This window comes from Callithrix jacchus, chromosome 6 (genome assembly GCF_049354715.1).
Source record: "Callithrix jacchus isolate 240 chromosome 6, calJac240_pri, whole genome shotgun sequence".
In the NCBI taxonomy this organism is placed as follows: Eukaryota; Metazoa; Chordata; class Mammalia; order Primates; family Cebidae; genus Callithrix; species Callithrix jacchus.
The window spans coordinates 145,716,744-145,733,542 of NC_133507.1; the positions used below are offsets into that span (position 1 = coordinate 145,716,744).

At 42.0% G+C, this 16,799-nt stretch overlaps 1 protein-coding gene and 1 long non-coding RNA gene across 4 annotated transcripts in view; one reads left to right on the forward strand and one right to left on the reverse strand.

The window, feature by feature from the left end:
• Window positions 1-3,380: 3,380 nt before the first annotated feature.
• Window positions 3,381-16,799, reverse strand: part of SERPINE2 (serpin family E member 2) — a 66,042-nt gene continuing 52,623 nt past the window's right edge. For all 3 annotated transcript variants that reach the window (XM_035306591.3, XM_008999575.5, XM_035306589.3), the window contains exons 5-9: window positions 13,124-13,322; window positions 11,124-11,224; window positions 8,781-8,867; window positions 5,890-5,973; window positions 3,381-4,115 (exon numbers count right to left, since the gene is read on the reverse strand). In XM_035306591.3, coding sequence (XP_035162482.1) covers window positions 4,078-4,115; window positions 5,890-5,973; window positions 8,781-8,867; window positions 11,124-11,224; window positions 13,124-13,322 — 509 coding nt within the window. In that variant the 3' untranslated portion in view covers window positions 3,381-4,077. The remainder of the gene's footprint in view (window positions 4,116-5,889; window positions 5,974-8,780; window positions 8,868-11,123; window positions 11,225-13,123; window positions 13,323-16,799) is intronic.
• LOC144576719 (uncharacterized) lies at window positions 6,513-10,950 on the forward strand. Its single transcript, XR_013519126.1, has 2 exons — window positions 6,513-8,239; window positions 8,619-10,950. It is a non-coding gene; the product is annotated as an uncharacterized LOC144576719 (long non-coding RNA).

Below are 16,799 nucleotides of genomic sequence, written 5' to 3' on the forward strand. Positions count from 1 at the left end.
ACGCCTGTAATCCCAGCACTTTGAGAGGCTGAGCCAGGAGGATCACCTGAGGTTAGGAGTTCAAGACCAGTCTGGCCAACATGGTGAAACCCTGTCTCTACTCAAAATATAAAAATTAGCCAGGCATGGTAGTTCGTGCCTATACTCCCAGCTACAGGGGAGGCTGAAGCTGGAGAATCGCTTGAATCCAGGAGGTGGAGGCTGCAGTGAGCCGAGATTGTGCCATTGCACTCCAGCCTGGGTGATGGAGCAAGACTTTGTCTAAAAAAAAAAAAAAAAAAAAAAAAAGTAAAACTTGAATTATACAAAAATCAATTAACAGGAAGTTCCCCGCTTAGTCCAGAGATTCTAAACAGATCCCCAAAGTCTGTCAGAATCAGAACCTGGGTGTGGACTGATAGGGAAGTTGGGAGGATAGAGTGAAAACAGAGAGAGTATGGGAATCAAGGTCTGGGAACCTTGATACGGTGATTTTTCCAGATTCTGTATACTGTAAGTTTAAAACTTTACTATCTAATGATCAAAGAGGTGCTCAGAAACAGGACCAGATACTTCAAAATTTAACATGTCCTGTAAAATATGAGAAATATACTATCAGGGAGCAGCCTCTCTCTATCACATAATCCGGTCACTGTTTTCAGCAACATAAGAAAGACAAACTCTGGTCCTTTCTGGAATGAGCACCGCAGGAGTCAGAAGCTCCAGGATCTTTGGCCCTGAGACACTTTTATGACTTTTTTTTTTTTTCCAGACCAAGTTTCATCTTGTTGCCCAGGCTGGAGTGCAATGGTGCAATCTTGGCTCACTGCAAGCTCCACCTCCTGGGTACAAGTGATTCTCTTGCCTCAGCCTCCTGAGTAGCTGGGATTACTGGCGCCTGCCACGATGCCCGGCTAATTTTTTGTATTTTTAGTAGAGACGGGGTTTCACCATGTTGGCCAGGCTGGTCTTGAACTCCTGACCTCAGGTGATCCACCTGCCTTGGCCTCCCAAAGTGCTGAGATCATAGGTGTGAGTCATCGTGCCTGGACTTTGTCTTTTTTAAATAGAGACTCAGTCTCATTCTGTCACCCAGGCTGGAATACAGTGGTGCATTCCCAGTTCACTACAGCCTCAACCTCCTGGGCTCAAGCAGTCTCTCACCTCAGCCTCCTAAGTAGCTCAGACCACAGGCACATACCATCATGTCTGCCTAATTTTTAATTTTTGTGGAGACAGGGTCTTGCTATGTTGTCCAGGCTAGTCTTGAACTCCTGGCCTCAAGGGATCCTCTTGTCTCAGCCTCCCAGAGTGTTAGGATTATAGGAGTGAGCCACTGTGCCTGGCTACTTTTGTCTTCTCTCTTGGACTCATACTCACTGTCATGTTTCCACATCTCATGCACACACTTGGCAACAGCGCACTATTTTGCTGAGCTAGGATTATGTCTCTCCCTTCCAAGATGAAACGATTTAGAAAAAGGACACATTTATCTCTGTACTCTCTAGCACTTGGTACCTGATAGGCACTTGGTATGGTTAATCATTAACTTGATTGGATTAAGGGATATACAGACAGCTGCTAAAGCATTACTTTGATGTGTGTCTGTAAGGGTGTTTTTGGAAAAGATTGGCATTTGCACCAGTGGACTGAGTAAAGATTTGCCCTCACTCAATGTGGGTGGGCACCATCCAATTGGACAGAACAAAAAGGTAGAGGAAAGGCGAATTTTCTGTCTTCTGGAGCTGGAATGCTGTGTTCTTCCCTTAGACTAAGAGTTATACCACCGCTCCCCTGGTTCTCCAGCTTGCAGATGGTGCATCATGGGACTTCTCTGCCTCCATCATTTTGTGAACCGATTCCCATAATAAATGCACTCTCATATCGTTATCTGCATCCTATTAGTTCTGTTTCTTTGGAGAACTCTGACCAATATAGCATTTGAATGAATAAATGAAGTGAGTAGCTAATTCTCATTTTATCGATAACACTATTCCTATTTTAACATATTCAAGACAATATAACTCCATAGGAGTAGAATACTGGAAAACCTAGTGAATAATGGCCCTAAAAGGCATTAATAACTATTAGCATGTTTGCTGGAATATATATACATGGATTGAGATAGCCCTTCAAAATAGTTTTTTTTTTTTTTTTTTTTTTGGCATTTGCTCTTTAATAAGGAGAAAAATCCTTCCTGTTCTCCTTTTTTTCTTGGTTAGCCAAAGTACACATACAGGCCAGGCCTGGTGGCTCATGCCTGTAATCCCAGCACTTTGGGAGGCCGAGGTGGGTGGGTCAACTGAGGTCAGAGGTTCAAGACCAGCCTGGCCAACATGGTGAAACCACGTCTCTACTTAAAAAAAAATAGAAAAATTAGCCAGGCATGGTGGTGCGTGCCTGTAGTCCCAGCTACTTTGGAGGCTGAGGCAAGAGAATCTCTTGAAACTGGGAGGCAGAGGTTGCAGTTAGCCAAGATCACACCACTGCACTCCAGCCTGGGCAGCAGAGCGAGGCTCTCTCAAAAAGGAAAAAGGAGAAGGAAAAAAGTACACATACATAGTTGTGAACAGCAAAGCTCAGCCCACTTGACCAGTAAGAATTCCAAATGGCAAACTGACGGCGTGCTAAAGGTAAGGTTTTAATGTGTGGTTAAAGGCACGTAGAACTCAAGGGCTAAAAAGAAAAACCATTTTTAAGTCTTGATAAATGTTTTAAACTTAAAATCTGACTTAGGGTAGACTGCATAAATCTGTAAGATACTAGTTTTTTAAAAAGCAGGCAAATGGTAACATTGGGATTATGACGTTTGTAGGCTGGGTGCAGTGGCTCACGCCTGTAATCCCAGCACTTTGGGAGGCTGAGGCAGGCGGATCGCTTGAGGTCAGGAGTTCAACACTAGCCTGGGCAACATGGCAAGACCTGTTATAAAAAGAAAAAAGAAAAAAAGAATTATGATGCTTGAGTTCAACTTGGAAAGTTACCTTGAGAATAAAAAAAAACCTGTCATTTCAAAAACACTCCTGCCTATCACCAAAACAAAACAGTCACTATTCCCTCAGATTTCCAAAATACGTGGTGCCCAGCAACTTCATTCTGCACCTGCTGCCAAATCCGCATCTCTGCTGAGAATTCTTAGCCATTGCTCGAGTGAACGTAGCTAAGATTAGAACTAGGATTACTGTAATAGTTACTCCGTTGAAGTGATCTATAAACTGGGACAGACGTGTTGAAGCGCAGAAAAGTGTTTGATTGTCAGGTCTAGAGAAAAAGGATATGAAAAGTCTCTCGCTTTGAATTTCCTGATATTTACATAAGTACAGAGATTTACCAGAAGAGGCTGAAATACATTTCAAATGCTCAGTTTCTTCTATTGTATTTTCAAACAGCAAAGAAATGGCTTTATTTTTACTACTCATAACACTTTATTTTTACTTTGTACAAAATACAAAAATGCAAATCCAAGGAGTACAGACCAGTAGTGGCAGGCACACTGTACAACAGCAACCTTGTCTAGCAAGACAGGAGTTTTTAAAACTTTTAGTGAGTACATGCATTACATAAAACAACAACAACAAAAACACAAAGAGCCTAGAGATTTCACTGTTTCTACCCCCAAAATAATGCTTACCATCAAGACTGGATGGAGGTGGGGGAAAAGAATTTAAAAGGCAAATCATATTTTTTTCATAAAAAAGTAAAAGCTACCATAAAACATTTTTTTTCTGTCGCACTAATTAAATTTCTTCCAAAAAGCCACACATATAGACGAAACAAAACAAAAATTCCTGAACTGGACAAACAGCAAATACTCAAGAGGGTTGTTAACCTAGTAACAGTTCAGTAGTTTAAAGAATCTTTTAGACATTTGGAAGCCTTTCCACTGATTCCTCAGTATAGTCCTCCAGTCATCCTGCTTGATTTGCCCTCACATACCTCCCAGAACAGAAATGCTTGCATCGAGTCTGTTCCTAAGAACTAGTTTTGAAAAAGAAGCGACGTACAAAAATATTTAACAGAACTATGAAAGGTGCAGGAAAGGAGTCTTTCTTCGTGGCAAAGTAGTCTTTGCTTTGCATGGTTTCTTCTGCATACTCTTCAGGGTTTGTTTATCTGCCCCATGAATAACACAGCACCTATAGAATTAAAAGAAAATAATGTATGACTCTAAATTAATAACTCTTAGAATAAGATGGCAGGTATGACGTTTAAGGGAAGGGAAAGAATCCTGTTTGACCTCTTGCTCGGTAGTGTTGTCCAGCAGAACCTTCTGTAGTGGTAGAGATGATCCATATCTTTGTTGTCCAGCACGGTAGCCACTAGTCACATGTGGCCAGAGAATGCTTAAACTGTGGCTAGTGTGACTAAGAAATTGAACTTTTGTAGGTGAAGGGGAGAAAGGAAGCAAAACACACTGCCATGTGTGTACCTACGCAACTGTCTTGCATGCTCTGCTCATGTACCCCAAAACCTAAAATGCAATAAAAAATTAAAAAAAAAAAAAAGAAATTGAACTTTTATTTTTTATTTCTTGAGACAGAGTCTCGCTTTGTTGCCCAGGCTGGAGTGCAACGGCGCAATCTCGGCTTGCCACAATTTCTGCCTCCCAAGTTCAAGCAATTCTCCTGCCTCAGTTTCCCAAGCAGCTGAGATTACAGGCACCTAACCACCATGTCCAGCTAATTTTTTGTATTTTTAACAGAGATGGGGTATCACCACATTGGCCAGGCTCATTTCAAACTCTGACCTCAAGGGATCTACCCACCTCGGTCTCCCAAAGTGCTGGGATTACAGGCATGAGCCACTACGCCGGGCCAGAAATTAAATTTTTAAAGTTAACTTTAAATAGCAACATGTGGCCAGAAGCTCCCTTACTGGACGGCTCAGTTCTGGAGCACATCAGTTAGAATATCACAGATGCAATGAGGTAAGAGGATAAGGAACTATCTTATATTACTGATTAAATAAAGTAGTAAAAGCTAAAATATATTAGTGCCTACTCTTGCACCAGCAAGAAGCCAACTGCTCCACAAAGACAAACTTATACTTCTTAATCGTAGTAAGCAATCAGAACTAGTGTTGTTCTCATTTTAAAGATGAGGCTTAAGGCCAGAGCCAAGTTTGAACCATGACTCATAGGGCAAAAATCTACTGAATTAACAATTCCCAAGGTATAGCAATAGAGTGGGCTTACAAAGTGATACGGTTTGGCTCTGTGTCCCCACCAAAATCTTGCCATGAATTCTAATAATCCCCATGTATCAAGGGCACAACCAGGTGGAGATATCTGAATCATGGGAGCAGTTTCCCCCATACTGTTCTTGTGATAGTGAGATCTCACAAGATCTGATGGTTTTACAAGGGGTTTCCCGATTTGCTCAGCTCTCATTTTCTCTCCTGCTGCCCTGTGAAGTGGTGCCTTCTGCCATAATTGTAAGTTTCCTGAGGCTTCCCCAGTCATGTGGAACTGTGAGTCAGTTAAACCTCTTTTCTTTATAAATTACCCAGTCTAGGGTATTTCTTCATAGCGGTGAGAACAGACTAATACACAAAAGTTGCTAGAAGTTATATGGCTTCTAGCAAAATTGAACAACCACATTTTTATAAACATGGAAAAATCAATAGATGTCAAAAGTGTTCCAAAGGAATGCTGAGCCTCTCTGGATGTTAAAAACAACAATCTGCAAAACCTAAAATCCTGTCAGTGTGTAAAAGATTCCATCACACTCTGTAAACACAGCTTTTATTTTCCCATCTCTCTAACATGGGTGGTTATATCAGTCAAAGTGTTTGCAACTATTGACATTAGGGAAATGGATTATGGGCACCACTGTTGGATAATACAAAGAGTGCAATATACCTTCTGAAATTCTAACAAGGAGGGAATGATAGGGGAGGGTAGTCACTTACCTGTAGGATTATGTCGGATGAAAAACAGAAAAGGTCTGTCTACTATAAACCAGGGAGGCGATGATCTTGCAATTAGAATTGCAGCTATGGGAAGAAAAGGAAAATGTGATGTGCACCAGCATGAGGCCAGCAAGTTGGCTACCTTCACGGACCCTCAGATGCTGGTGTCCGAAGACACACTTCATGCTTGTCCTGTAGGCTGGCCATGTTACAACAGGCTCAACAGTTACCATTTACTAAGCCTACCTTGGGCCAGGCCCTTTACATTTCTGTCTTATCTCTTCTACACAAGCACCATTTCTGATAAGTGTATTTATTCCTCATAGAGTTTTGATGTGGATTAAATGACATAAGACATATTATAGCTCTTAGAACAGTGTTTGCCACTAAACACACCTAATGAATATTCATTGTTATTATTAGCTATTTTTTATTCACACCATCTGCTTTGCTGATAAAGCCCCCGGTCCTTTTTCTTCTTCTTTTTTTTTCTCTGTTGGTCAGGCTGGAGTGCAGTGGCGCAATCTTGGCTCACTGCAACCTCTACCTTCTGGGTTCAAGTGATTCTCCTGCCTCAGCCTCCCGAGCAGCTGGGATTACAGGTGCACACCACCATGCCTGGCTAATTTTTTTTTTTTTTTTTGAGATGAGTCTTGCTCTGTCACCCAGGCTGGGGTGCAATGGCATGATCTTGGCTCACGCAACCTCCGCCTCCCGGGTTCAATCAATTCTCCTCCCTTAGCCTCCTGAGTAGCTTGGATTATAGGTGCATGCCACAGTGTGTACCACCATACCTGACTAATTTTTGTATTTTTAGTAGAAACAAGGTTTTACCATGTTGATCAGGCTGGTCTGAAATTCCTGACCTCAAGTGATCCACCCACCTCAGCCTCCCAAAGTGCTGGGATTATAGGCATGAGTCATCACACCCATCCCTGGTCCTGTTTAGCTTCCCTTAATCATTACTGTGTATCAAGGCCCAGCCCAATTCTTAGCTTTTGTGTCTGTGCCTTCTCCTTCAGCACACGATTTAGGTTTCCTTTGCACAGGAACGTAGATCACTCATCCAGGACCTACTACCTTTTATTGCTGTTCAGCTTACCAGGTGTAGACATCTGACTTGGAAAGCAAACTTCTTTAGGCTCATGAGTCTTGGCCATTCCTCATCTGCCAAGCTTCCTTCCATTTAAAAAGCCTGAGCCAGGGCCTCAAAGGAGGATAGGCATGGGGCATTACTACCACATGCCTGTTGCAATGGCTCAGTCCTCTTTCTCAAACCCCATTAAGTATTGAACTCTTGGGCTTGATGTTACACAGGAAACATCTGCAGTTATGCTGGGGCAAGCCCTTTTACCCAGGGTTATTAAAAACAAATATTAAATAGCAGGTATTATGGATTGAACTGTGTCTCCCCCAAAATTCATATGCTGAAGCCCCAAACCCCTGGTGTGACTGTATTTGGAGATAATGCCTTTGAGGAGGTAAGGAAGGTTAGGTACAGCTACTCTCACAGGACTGTTGTCCTTATTTGAAGGGGGAGAGATACCAGGGATGTGTCACATAGAGAAAAGACCATGTGAGGATACGGGGAGAAGGCGACCTCTGGAGATCCAGAGATCTCAGGAGAAACCAAACCTGCCAGCACCAACACCTTGATCTTGAAGTGCGAGTTCGGTTGTTTAAACTACCTAGTCGATGATATTTTGTCATAGCAGCCCAGGCAGACTGACAGGAGGACCTGCGCAGTTACACAGGGCTTTGCACTGGATTTAATACTCTGCTCTTAGTATCTTGAAATTCTTAATACATTCTGAACACAGGACTCCATATTTTCATATTGCACCGGACCCCACACCTATGTAGCTGGTCCTGATAGTTATACTCCTTGGCAAATTTGATCAATAACTTTTAGATGTTACTTAAAATTACCTAGAAAAAACAAAGAGCATCTTAAAATTTCCAACCCACTTTTTATTCCAGCTTCTTTGTTTTAAATGCTACTTTAAAAGAATTTTTAAAATGTTTATTCAAGAAAAGCAGTAACACATCTATTGTGAATATAAAAGATATGTTTCAATGACCAGAGATATTTGACCCAGCTACAAGAATAGCGAAGATTTTCACTTTATGGGCTCATAGAGTTGGCCAAATCTATTCATTTAATTTCCTACGGGTAATGAGGGGTGAAAAACCCCACTTACAATTGTTCTGTTATCTCCTTCATTATATAAACCACTGAGGAGAAAGCAGATGTGGACATTCTAATTATCAGGGAAGGCTGTACAGCAATCCTGCCGCAATTCAACAGATGCTGGCGCATTCTTCAGTTTCCTGGATTGCCTATTTTCCTGTAAGTACTTCTTGTTTATTTTATGTTTAAATCTGAAGATTGGTCTCTTCTGGCCAGTAAGAAGCCAGAACATGTTTTATCCTCCTGAGCAGGGGTCAGCAAACTACTGTCCTTAAGGTAGGTCTACGAGGCCAGATCCTGTTTTTATCAATAAAGTTTTATTGAAACACAGCCACATCTGCTTACTTGTATTGTTAATGGCTGTTTTCATGCTACAGTGGCAGAGCTAAGAAGCTGTGATGGAGATGGTATGATACACAAAGCTGAAATACATACTGCCTGGCTCTTTATAGAAATTTGCTGACTCCTGTCCTAGAGGAATTTCTGTCACTGAAACGCTTTGCTTTAATGAAACAGATTCTACGCTTTGTGGTTACAGGTCCTCAGTCTGTCTGTACTCACTGCTGTCTCCCAAGGGTCAACCCATACACAGCGCCTGGCCGGAAAGAGGGCGCATTACTTATTTTCTGAACCGATGACCATACAGGAGTGTGTTTGCTTCCTTGCTGGAGGAAGCCCTGCCATGTGACCCAGTGCTTACTTGTTGCTGCTGAAGCTTTGGTTCCATCTTCACTGACTTCAATTTTTGCTTTTTGCAAAATTTGAGAAACATGGAGGTTTTCTGACCCTGTTTCCAGAAAATAAAACAGTATCAGCGTTTGTTTGATAGGCAGGCCATTGGTTGGTTGGGGAAGTAACCTCAAAGCTCAAAGCCATGGCAAATCCCAATTTTTAAAAAGTGTCAAAAGACATGACCTCTGACGGTCCTGGTGGTTGAAGGCTGCAGACAGCCGTCACTTGTGAATTTCAGTCCCTGCTAAGTGATCTGTGATACTTACTTCTGGACAGGAACCCAGGCGCTCAAATGATTTAGTGTCTCTATCAATTCAATTCTGATCACTAGAATTTTATTTAAAAAATGAAAAGAGCAGAGCTTTAAAAAGGAAGACCAGTTTTCTGGAAGCAGCAAGGCGACGAGATTATTTTTCAGTTACAGAATGCAGATGCAGAAAGGATTTCAGACAGCACTTACAGATGGGGAAACTGAGGCCTAGAATGTTAAGTAATCTTCCCTGCAATCATATGGCTAGTTAGTGGCAGAGAAGTGCTGGCTCTTCACAACAGCCACCCATCACATGGGCCTGTTAGTGAGAGAAGAGTGTAGAATAAGAAAATACTTTAGATTTTCCTGGAAGGCCTGATGTGTAAATGCAGTTGTGCCTCAGGGACCTTCTGGTGAACTCACTTTACTTCACAGCAAATTCTGACGACTGCAGCAACACCCTCTGGGTGTAGCTTTCACAGAGAATGCAAACTAAAGTTGACATTAATCTGGATGGGACATAGGTCTGGATGCAAAGAGAAAACGTGCTTTTTGTGTCATCTGCTTTTGAACTATCAGCTCTGAAATGCCCAAATCGTGACTGAGATGCACACTTCCAGGGCCCAAGTCACATGCAGTGTTAAAGAGGACTTTCCAGGAGAATCTGGGGCACCTGGTTCTTCCTGTGAACACCCCCTATGTAGTATTTCAGCTACCATGAATAACCTTGAAGGGGAAAGTGCAGATGGAAATGGTGCTTCTCAGTCTTTGCTGGGCTGAGGGATTGTGTTAAAATGGATTCTGGTTCAGTGGGTCTGGGCCACACTCAAGGATTGTGCATTTCAAACAAGCTCCTGAGTGAGGCTAACGCTGCCAGGCTGGAGACCTGAGTTTGAGTCATGAGCGATTAGTGGCTATCAGAGTGTCCACAGAGCTGCAGGTTCACCAGGGGAGTCATGTTTGTCCACAGAACAGGTGCTAGGTATTTACTCATATGCAATTGAAGCTGGTAATGAGCTTATTAGTTACCACTCAAGGTTCTTTGCCAATTAGAGTGCAAATAACTTTCAAGCATGACTTTTCTTCGGAAAGATTGCTATGTTCTAAATTTAAATAACAAAGGACTGGCCATTCAAACGTAACTCTAGGAAAAGGTACATATACTACTGGCAACTGAAAAGTATGCTTTAATTGCTTTGGCAAAGAAAAGTTTTAATCAGATTCATTTGAATCCGTGTTGTTTCAGATTAATGAGCATGAAATGCCAAAATACATATCTGGGTGTAGTGCATGCCTACAGTCTTGATTTTTTTCAAACAAAAGGAAAAAGTTGGCATTTGAAAACAGAGCAAGAATACCTAAGTAAGAGCCAATATTTATCAAAGCAATACAATGAAATGCTTCTTTATGTAGTCACGGGCTTCACATGAAATGTACAGTATGCAAAATGTGGGGATGCTGATTTAAATGAAGGTCAACAGCAATGACTAAATGAGGTATAAATATACCGTGGACTATTAGACAGCCAGAAAAAGGAATGAAATAATGTCTTTTGCAGCAACTTGGATGGAGCTGGAGGCCATTATTCTAAATGAAGTAACTCAAGAATGGAAAACCAAATACTGTATGTTCTCACTCATAAGTGGGAGCTAAGCTATGGGTATACAAAGGCATAGAGAGTGGCATAATGGACTACGGAGACTCAGAAGGAGGAGGGTGGGGTTGGTGAGGGACTCAAAATCTATTAATACATATTGGGTACTACTCGGGGGAGGGGTGCACTAATATCTCAGACTTCACCACTGTGTAATTGATCCATGTAACCAAAAACCACTTGTACCCCAAAAGCTATTGAAATAAAGAGATAAAAGAAAAATAAATAAATAAATGAAGGTCAGTAAGTAAACTAAAGGCAATAGCCCATTTGGCAATACATCAGATGAAACCTCATATAGTTTTAGGGCAACACATTCCTAATCCTGACCCTTGCTCTCTGAACAAATCAGTCGCACTTTGTAACGCTTTCTTCAAGTATACAAATACATTTTAAATTGAACATACTTGTTATTTTTGCAAAATTTGCCTTTGATGAATCAAACATGTCGGTAATGCCAAGAACTTTCAGCGGCTCCTTCAAATCTGTTTGTGCTACAGCTGTGAACCTAGCATGAAAGCAGAAATGAGAAAAACATCATGAGGCTCTAAATGCTCCAACATGATAGAGTCAGTACATGTTTACAAACTGAATCTTTTAAAGTAATATCTGAATACCAATCTGAATTGCCTCTTAAATTTGAATTCCGAATTTAAATTGCAGATAAGTAAAGGACAACACATCTCTCAAACAGTTGGCAAAATGAGCCATACATACTAACAGCAAGTATGGGCGCTCCCACCCTTAGGTGTAATGGGCTCCCTGTGCCAATACTTAGGAAGATCTACAAAAGCACTTGCATTCACACTGACGTGGAGACTGAGTGTTAGCAAGTTCCTAGTACTCTGGAATATCTATCATTTTTTCCCATATCCAACTGAAGTTCTCCATATCAGTCTTGGCTGCTCTAAGACCTGCCATCCTAAGTGGGACTGGAGATGGTCAAAAGAGAGGAAAAACATTCCTGATAGTTCGTTTTGGGATTTTTTTTTTTTTTTTTTTTGAGACAATCTTGCTCTGTTGCTGAGGCTGGAAGGCAATGGTGCGATCTTGGCTCACTGCAACCTCTGCCTCCTGGGTTCAAGCAATCTTCCTGCCTCAGCCTCCCAAGTAGCTGGGATTACAGCACCCACCACCACACCTGGCTAATTTTTTTTGTATTTTTAGTAGAGACAGGGTTTCTTCATGTTGGCCAGGCTAGTCTCAAACTCCTGACCTCAAGTGATCCGCCCACCTCAGCCTCCCAAAGTGTTGAGATTACAGGTATGAGCCACTCTGCCTGGCCCCTTTTGGGATTCTGAAAGCATTTTACTATTCAAACAGGAGCCAAGATTAGGCATAGGTGATGTGGTATTATATTTGGGTATAATATAGGAATATTTGTGGCCTACCTGGCCTTGGGGCTCTATATTTATGCAAATATAGCTATTAAACCTATCATCAGAGGATGTTTTATCAGATTTGATGTCATCCTGTGGAAGAACACCAAGGAGAGGTGAGCAGATTCTCACCACAGATGGGCTATAATGGTAAAGAACCTGTTCTTCACCCATGAAGGCCTACAGTGCCACCATCTTATTTATTTATATCAAGCATTGCCTACTTGAAGGCTTGTTTTACCAAAAAAAAAAAAAAAAAAATTCTTGGGAGGACTACTAATACTTGTTTGTGAATGTCTTACTCTGATTACTTAACTTGCTGACCAAAGAATCAAAAGCTATTAGAACTCTCTCTCCACTGCCACCAAGACCTGGGCTGTTAAAAGCTCTGGATGGTAGGAAGGCAGCAATGTCGAGAAGTTCATAGAAAGGGAAAAACATTCATTCCTTCTTCACAGTTCTGGACAAAGCATTCTCTGACCTGTTAGAAACTGAAGATTCATACAGGATTTGGGATTACTTTTCCCATGGCTTCAAGTCAGAGCAGCTCAAATTCCATCTTTGTTTTACTTTTAGGGTATAATAGAAAACCTGGCTGCCTTGGTCTTCATGAACCTCTAGCTAAATACATAAATAACTAAAATGAAACTTCTTATGAAAACACATGGAGCTTTATGAAAGTTCGCTGTACTTTGATCCTTACTCTAAGCTGACACACGTGTGTTTTTCAGTCTTTAAATACAATAAGATATGTGAAAAAGCCCCTGCGGTACTCCAACGAGCGTGTGCTCATGAGGAGGTTCAGAGACCAAGGTTGCCCTCTCTCCTTTCTTATGATCCATATCTTACCATACAAGAAGCATAGGCATTAAATCAAAGCTTTTAGAAAAGCATGGCCTTGTAATCCCACCATGAAATTTCTGCAAAACAGAACAGGCCATATTTTCCCCTCAGTTGTCTGGCGTCCTACACCATAGCTGCTGGTTGAACAATGCCATTGTTCTCTTTGAGGGGAAGGAGCCACTCACTTGGGCAGGATCACCTGCACCCTCTTGGGCACCATGATGCTCATCCAGCTGTCTATGGTCTTGGTGCTGATGTGTGGGATGATGGCTGACAGTGGAGTGGAGTTCTCGGTCGGCAGTGCAATCAGCATGCTGATGCTTTCCCCATGGTAGGGCAGTTCAATGAAGTTGTACCATAAATCATTGGGGGCGCTTGTCGACCCTAAAGAAATCAGAAGCAGGTTCAGTGTATCCTTGCTAGCTTCTAGAAGTGGCCTGAGTACTTGCTGGTCACCGGGGCAGCTTCAGAGAGCAACTCAGATGGAGAACTTCCCTTTTCCACAAATAGCTTCCTTAGAAGGACAAAGATAAGGACAGTTATTTCTTCCTTCCCTGGTGCAGAATTCTCCTTTCTTCAGCCTAGACAGAATGCCTTCGGGCATCACTAAAATCACTTTAATTCTGTTGAGAAGAATTTAACTAAATCATAAAGCACTTAAAATTCAGTGCTTTGCAAGAAGTTGATCCTTACATGAATAAAAGAATAAATTCAAGCTGCCTTAGAATCATTCCTTATTGTTTTAATTTAGTTTCGTTTTTTAAACTAAACTGTGCTGTGTATTTTATGGTACATAGTATGACATTATGGGATACATATAGATAAGTGAAATGAGCACCATGGTAAAGCAAACTGACATATCCATTATCTCACATCATTACCCGTTTTGCTGTTTTGGGGACAAAAGCAGCTAAAATTTACTCATTGAGCAGGAATCCCAACACGCTGCAATTTTATTACCTATAGTCCTCGTTTTGGATAAGCCTACATGTGCATGTGAAGAGAGGGAGGAATACACAGCGTCCACAGGGCCACTCTGTGCCAGGCTCATCCCAACCCTTCCGCGACTGGGAATCTACAGCACCTCACAGAGCAGGCATAAGCAGTGCTATTTTGCAATAGAGGAAGCCACCTTTAGAGAAACGAAGTAAACTGCCAAAGAATTCACGGCTAAGTGCTGGGGAGCCAGGAGAATCTAATGCCAAGGACCGTCTTCCTCCTACTCCACCACCCTGCCCTATTCACTCTTCACCCACTCCAGTAACTACCACTGGGGTTTTAGATATTTCATGGTATTTTTGCTTACTAATGACAACCCAAGAATAATTTAAGCCAGCATTTCTCAAATGTTATTTGGAGGACAGTCTACCTACAAGATGCTCTATAGACAAAACAGATCCCACATTCTAGGGAGTTTAGCAAGCAAGCAGAGAGCAAGCAAGTTTCCTGCATGATTTTCACTGACCTTTTCCTTGGAGATGGCATGTGCCAATCACTGCCTTTGAGACAGAGAACTTCAATATGCCAGTTCTCCATAGAAGGGGGTTGGGAGGGATGGACAGAGGGAGAGATGAAGAGAAAAACAGCAAGGGAGGAATGAGAGTGAACTTGAACAATTTTTGCTATGAAATATGATAAAAATAGTGAGGTTATTAGAACATATGGCACTACAGGATGACGCTACAGTTTTTCCCTAAGGAAGAAACAGCACAGATAACTGACAGAGGTACGGGGCTCCCCTGGTCCCAGCACACTGCGTTTGCCTGCAGGGCTGTTCAGTAACCCAGGGGCTGCCCGCTTTAGCTCCCATGTGGCGTTGAACTCTCACCCAAGCCTAGCTTCAGTCTTGGGGCAACCTAAGAATGAAAGAGAGGATTCTTCATCTTTACTCTTAGCCTGAATAACAAAATGGTCTCAGAAGAAACTGAAAAATCAATGGGAAAGTGAGAAAAAAATCACTTCCTAATGAACTCTTTAATCCTTGAAGAAAACATCAGTCCCTACTCTGGTAGAACCAATTTTCAGAAACTGCGAAGTCTGAGAAGTGATTAATAAGCGATTGCTCCAGGGCATGAAATAAGGCTTGGAGGTGTTTACTGAGTCTAGAAATGTTTACTATTCTGTTAAGAAGGATCGAAGTAAGGAATAATGGAAAGTTATGAGCTGGAATGTGTTCGATGAGGGAGGGCAGATAGCATCTAGGTTCACCAGTTAATCCATTCTTGACTGGATCCATTATTAGCTGATGGGTAATATTAATAACCATGAACCATTCTGCATCCAGTCACCTCTGCTTGATGACTGATTCCCCTGACTCCTTCTGCTTCTGACCACAGGAGCTGATGACCAATGGTAGCCAGGAGGTATTGGACATACCCATGCTTACCTTTATTTGGGAGATAAAATAACACCTTTTCTGTGTTTCCACCTGGTCACTCAAGTACTGCATCCTTTTCTAGAGGACACATGCCAAGGCCAAGGACAGGAGATCTGGGGTTATAGGACCTGTATTCAAATCCTGCACCTGTAGCACACTAGCTCTGAGATTTAGGCAAGTCCCTTGACTCCAAGTCTTAGTTTCTTTATCTGTAAAAAGTTATACTGACAGCACCTGCTTTACAGAGCTGGGGAAATTCAATGAGACAACATACAACGTGCTCAGCACAAGCTGGCCCATAGCAAAAACTGCCATCTATTGATGTAAGAAGCTCTGTAAAATACCTCACTTCTTGCATGTGAGATCCCTGCTCACAGTCTAAACACAAAATCGGCCCACCCAGGGTAAACCACACCTGCTGCACTGGAGCACAACTCCTGAGCAGAATCAATCAAGTAAGGAAGAGGATTTGGGACCCTTGTGTCAGAGCATGGAGCCTCTCATTGTCCCAGAGCTTTTTCCCTTTAAAATGCCCTACCCAAGGTTCTCTACTCTTTAACCTCCGGAAGGCAGACTGAGTATTCTTCACCAAGGATCATTTCTGCAGTGTATAAAAACCTAAGTATAATAGGTTGATTCATTCTGAAAAGGAGCGAAGATGAAAAAGAGAAAATAAGGATTTTCTCTTAGATAAATGGTGGTCAACGAAACTTCTAATGGGGGATAATAAGCAAAGAATCAAATACTGAAAATGTGGAGGAATTTAGAATTTTCTCTAAGTGGTGCTTTTGGGTGACCCAGTTTTTCCAGAAAGCCCCTGAAGTAATCTGATTTCCACTTTAAGTGCTACTAGGGAAGACGTAACTAGGCTCACTGAAATGCTAAGAACTCAGCCTGTAAAATCAAAGAGGGTAAAATCTTAAATATTTAATACTAGAAAAGCTTTATAGATGAAAGTCCCTCGAATTACCTTCTACTACAAGTAAATACAATTTCCTGAGAACTTAAGAAACTTTTTAGACTGTACTTTTGTAGAAATTGAAATGGATATTTTGGAAAAACAACAGCAAAATGCTCCACCATGTGGATTCTGCGTCTTAGGCTGGCATCCAAAGGGAATCTGGGGAGAGTAGCTGCGGAGGGAGGGGTGGCTTAAGCAACTGGGTGAGTATTGGTGCCATTTGCTGCTAAGGAATTATGGGTTGAGAACTAAATGGGCAAAGCCAATACATATATTTACTGAGACAGGGTATTGCTCTGTTCCCCAGGCTGGAAAGCAGTGATGTGATCAGGGCTCACTGCAGCCTCAACATCCTGGGCTCAAGTGATGCTCCCATCTCAGACTCTTGAACAGCTGGGACCACAGGTGAGCACCACCATGCCTGCCTAATTATAAAAACTTTTTTTGTAGAGACAGGGCCCTGCTATGATCTGAAGCTCATCTTGAACTCCTGGGTTCAAGCGATCCTCCTGCCTCAGCTTCC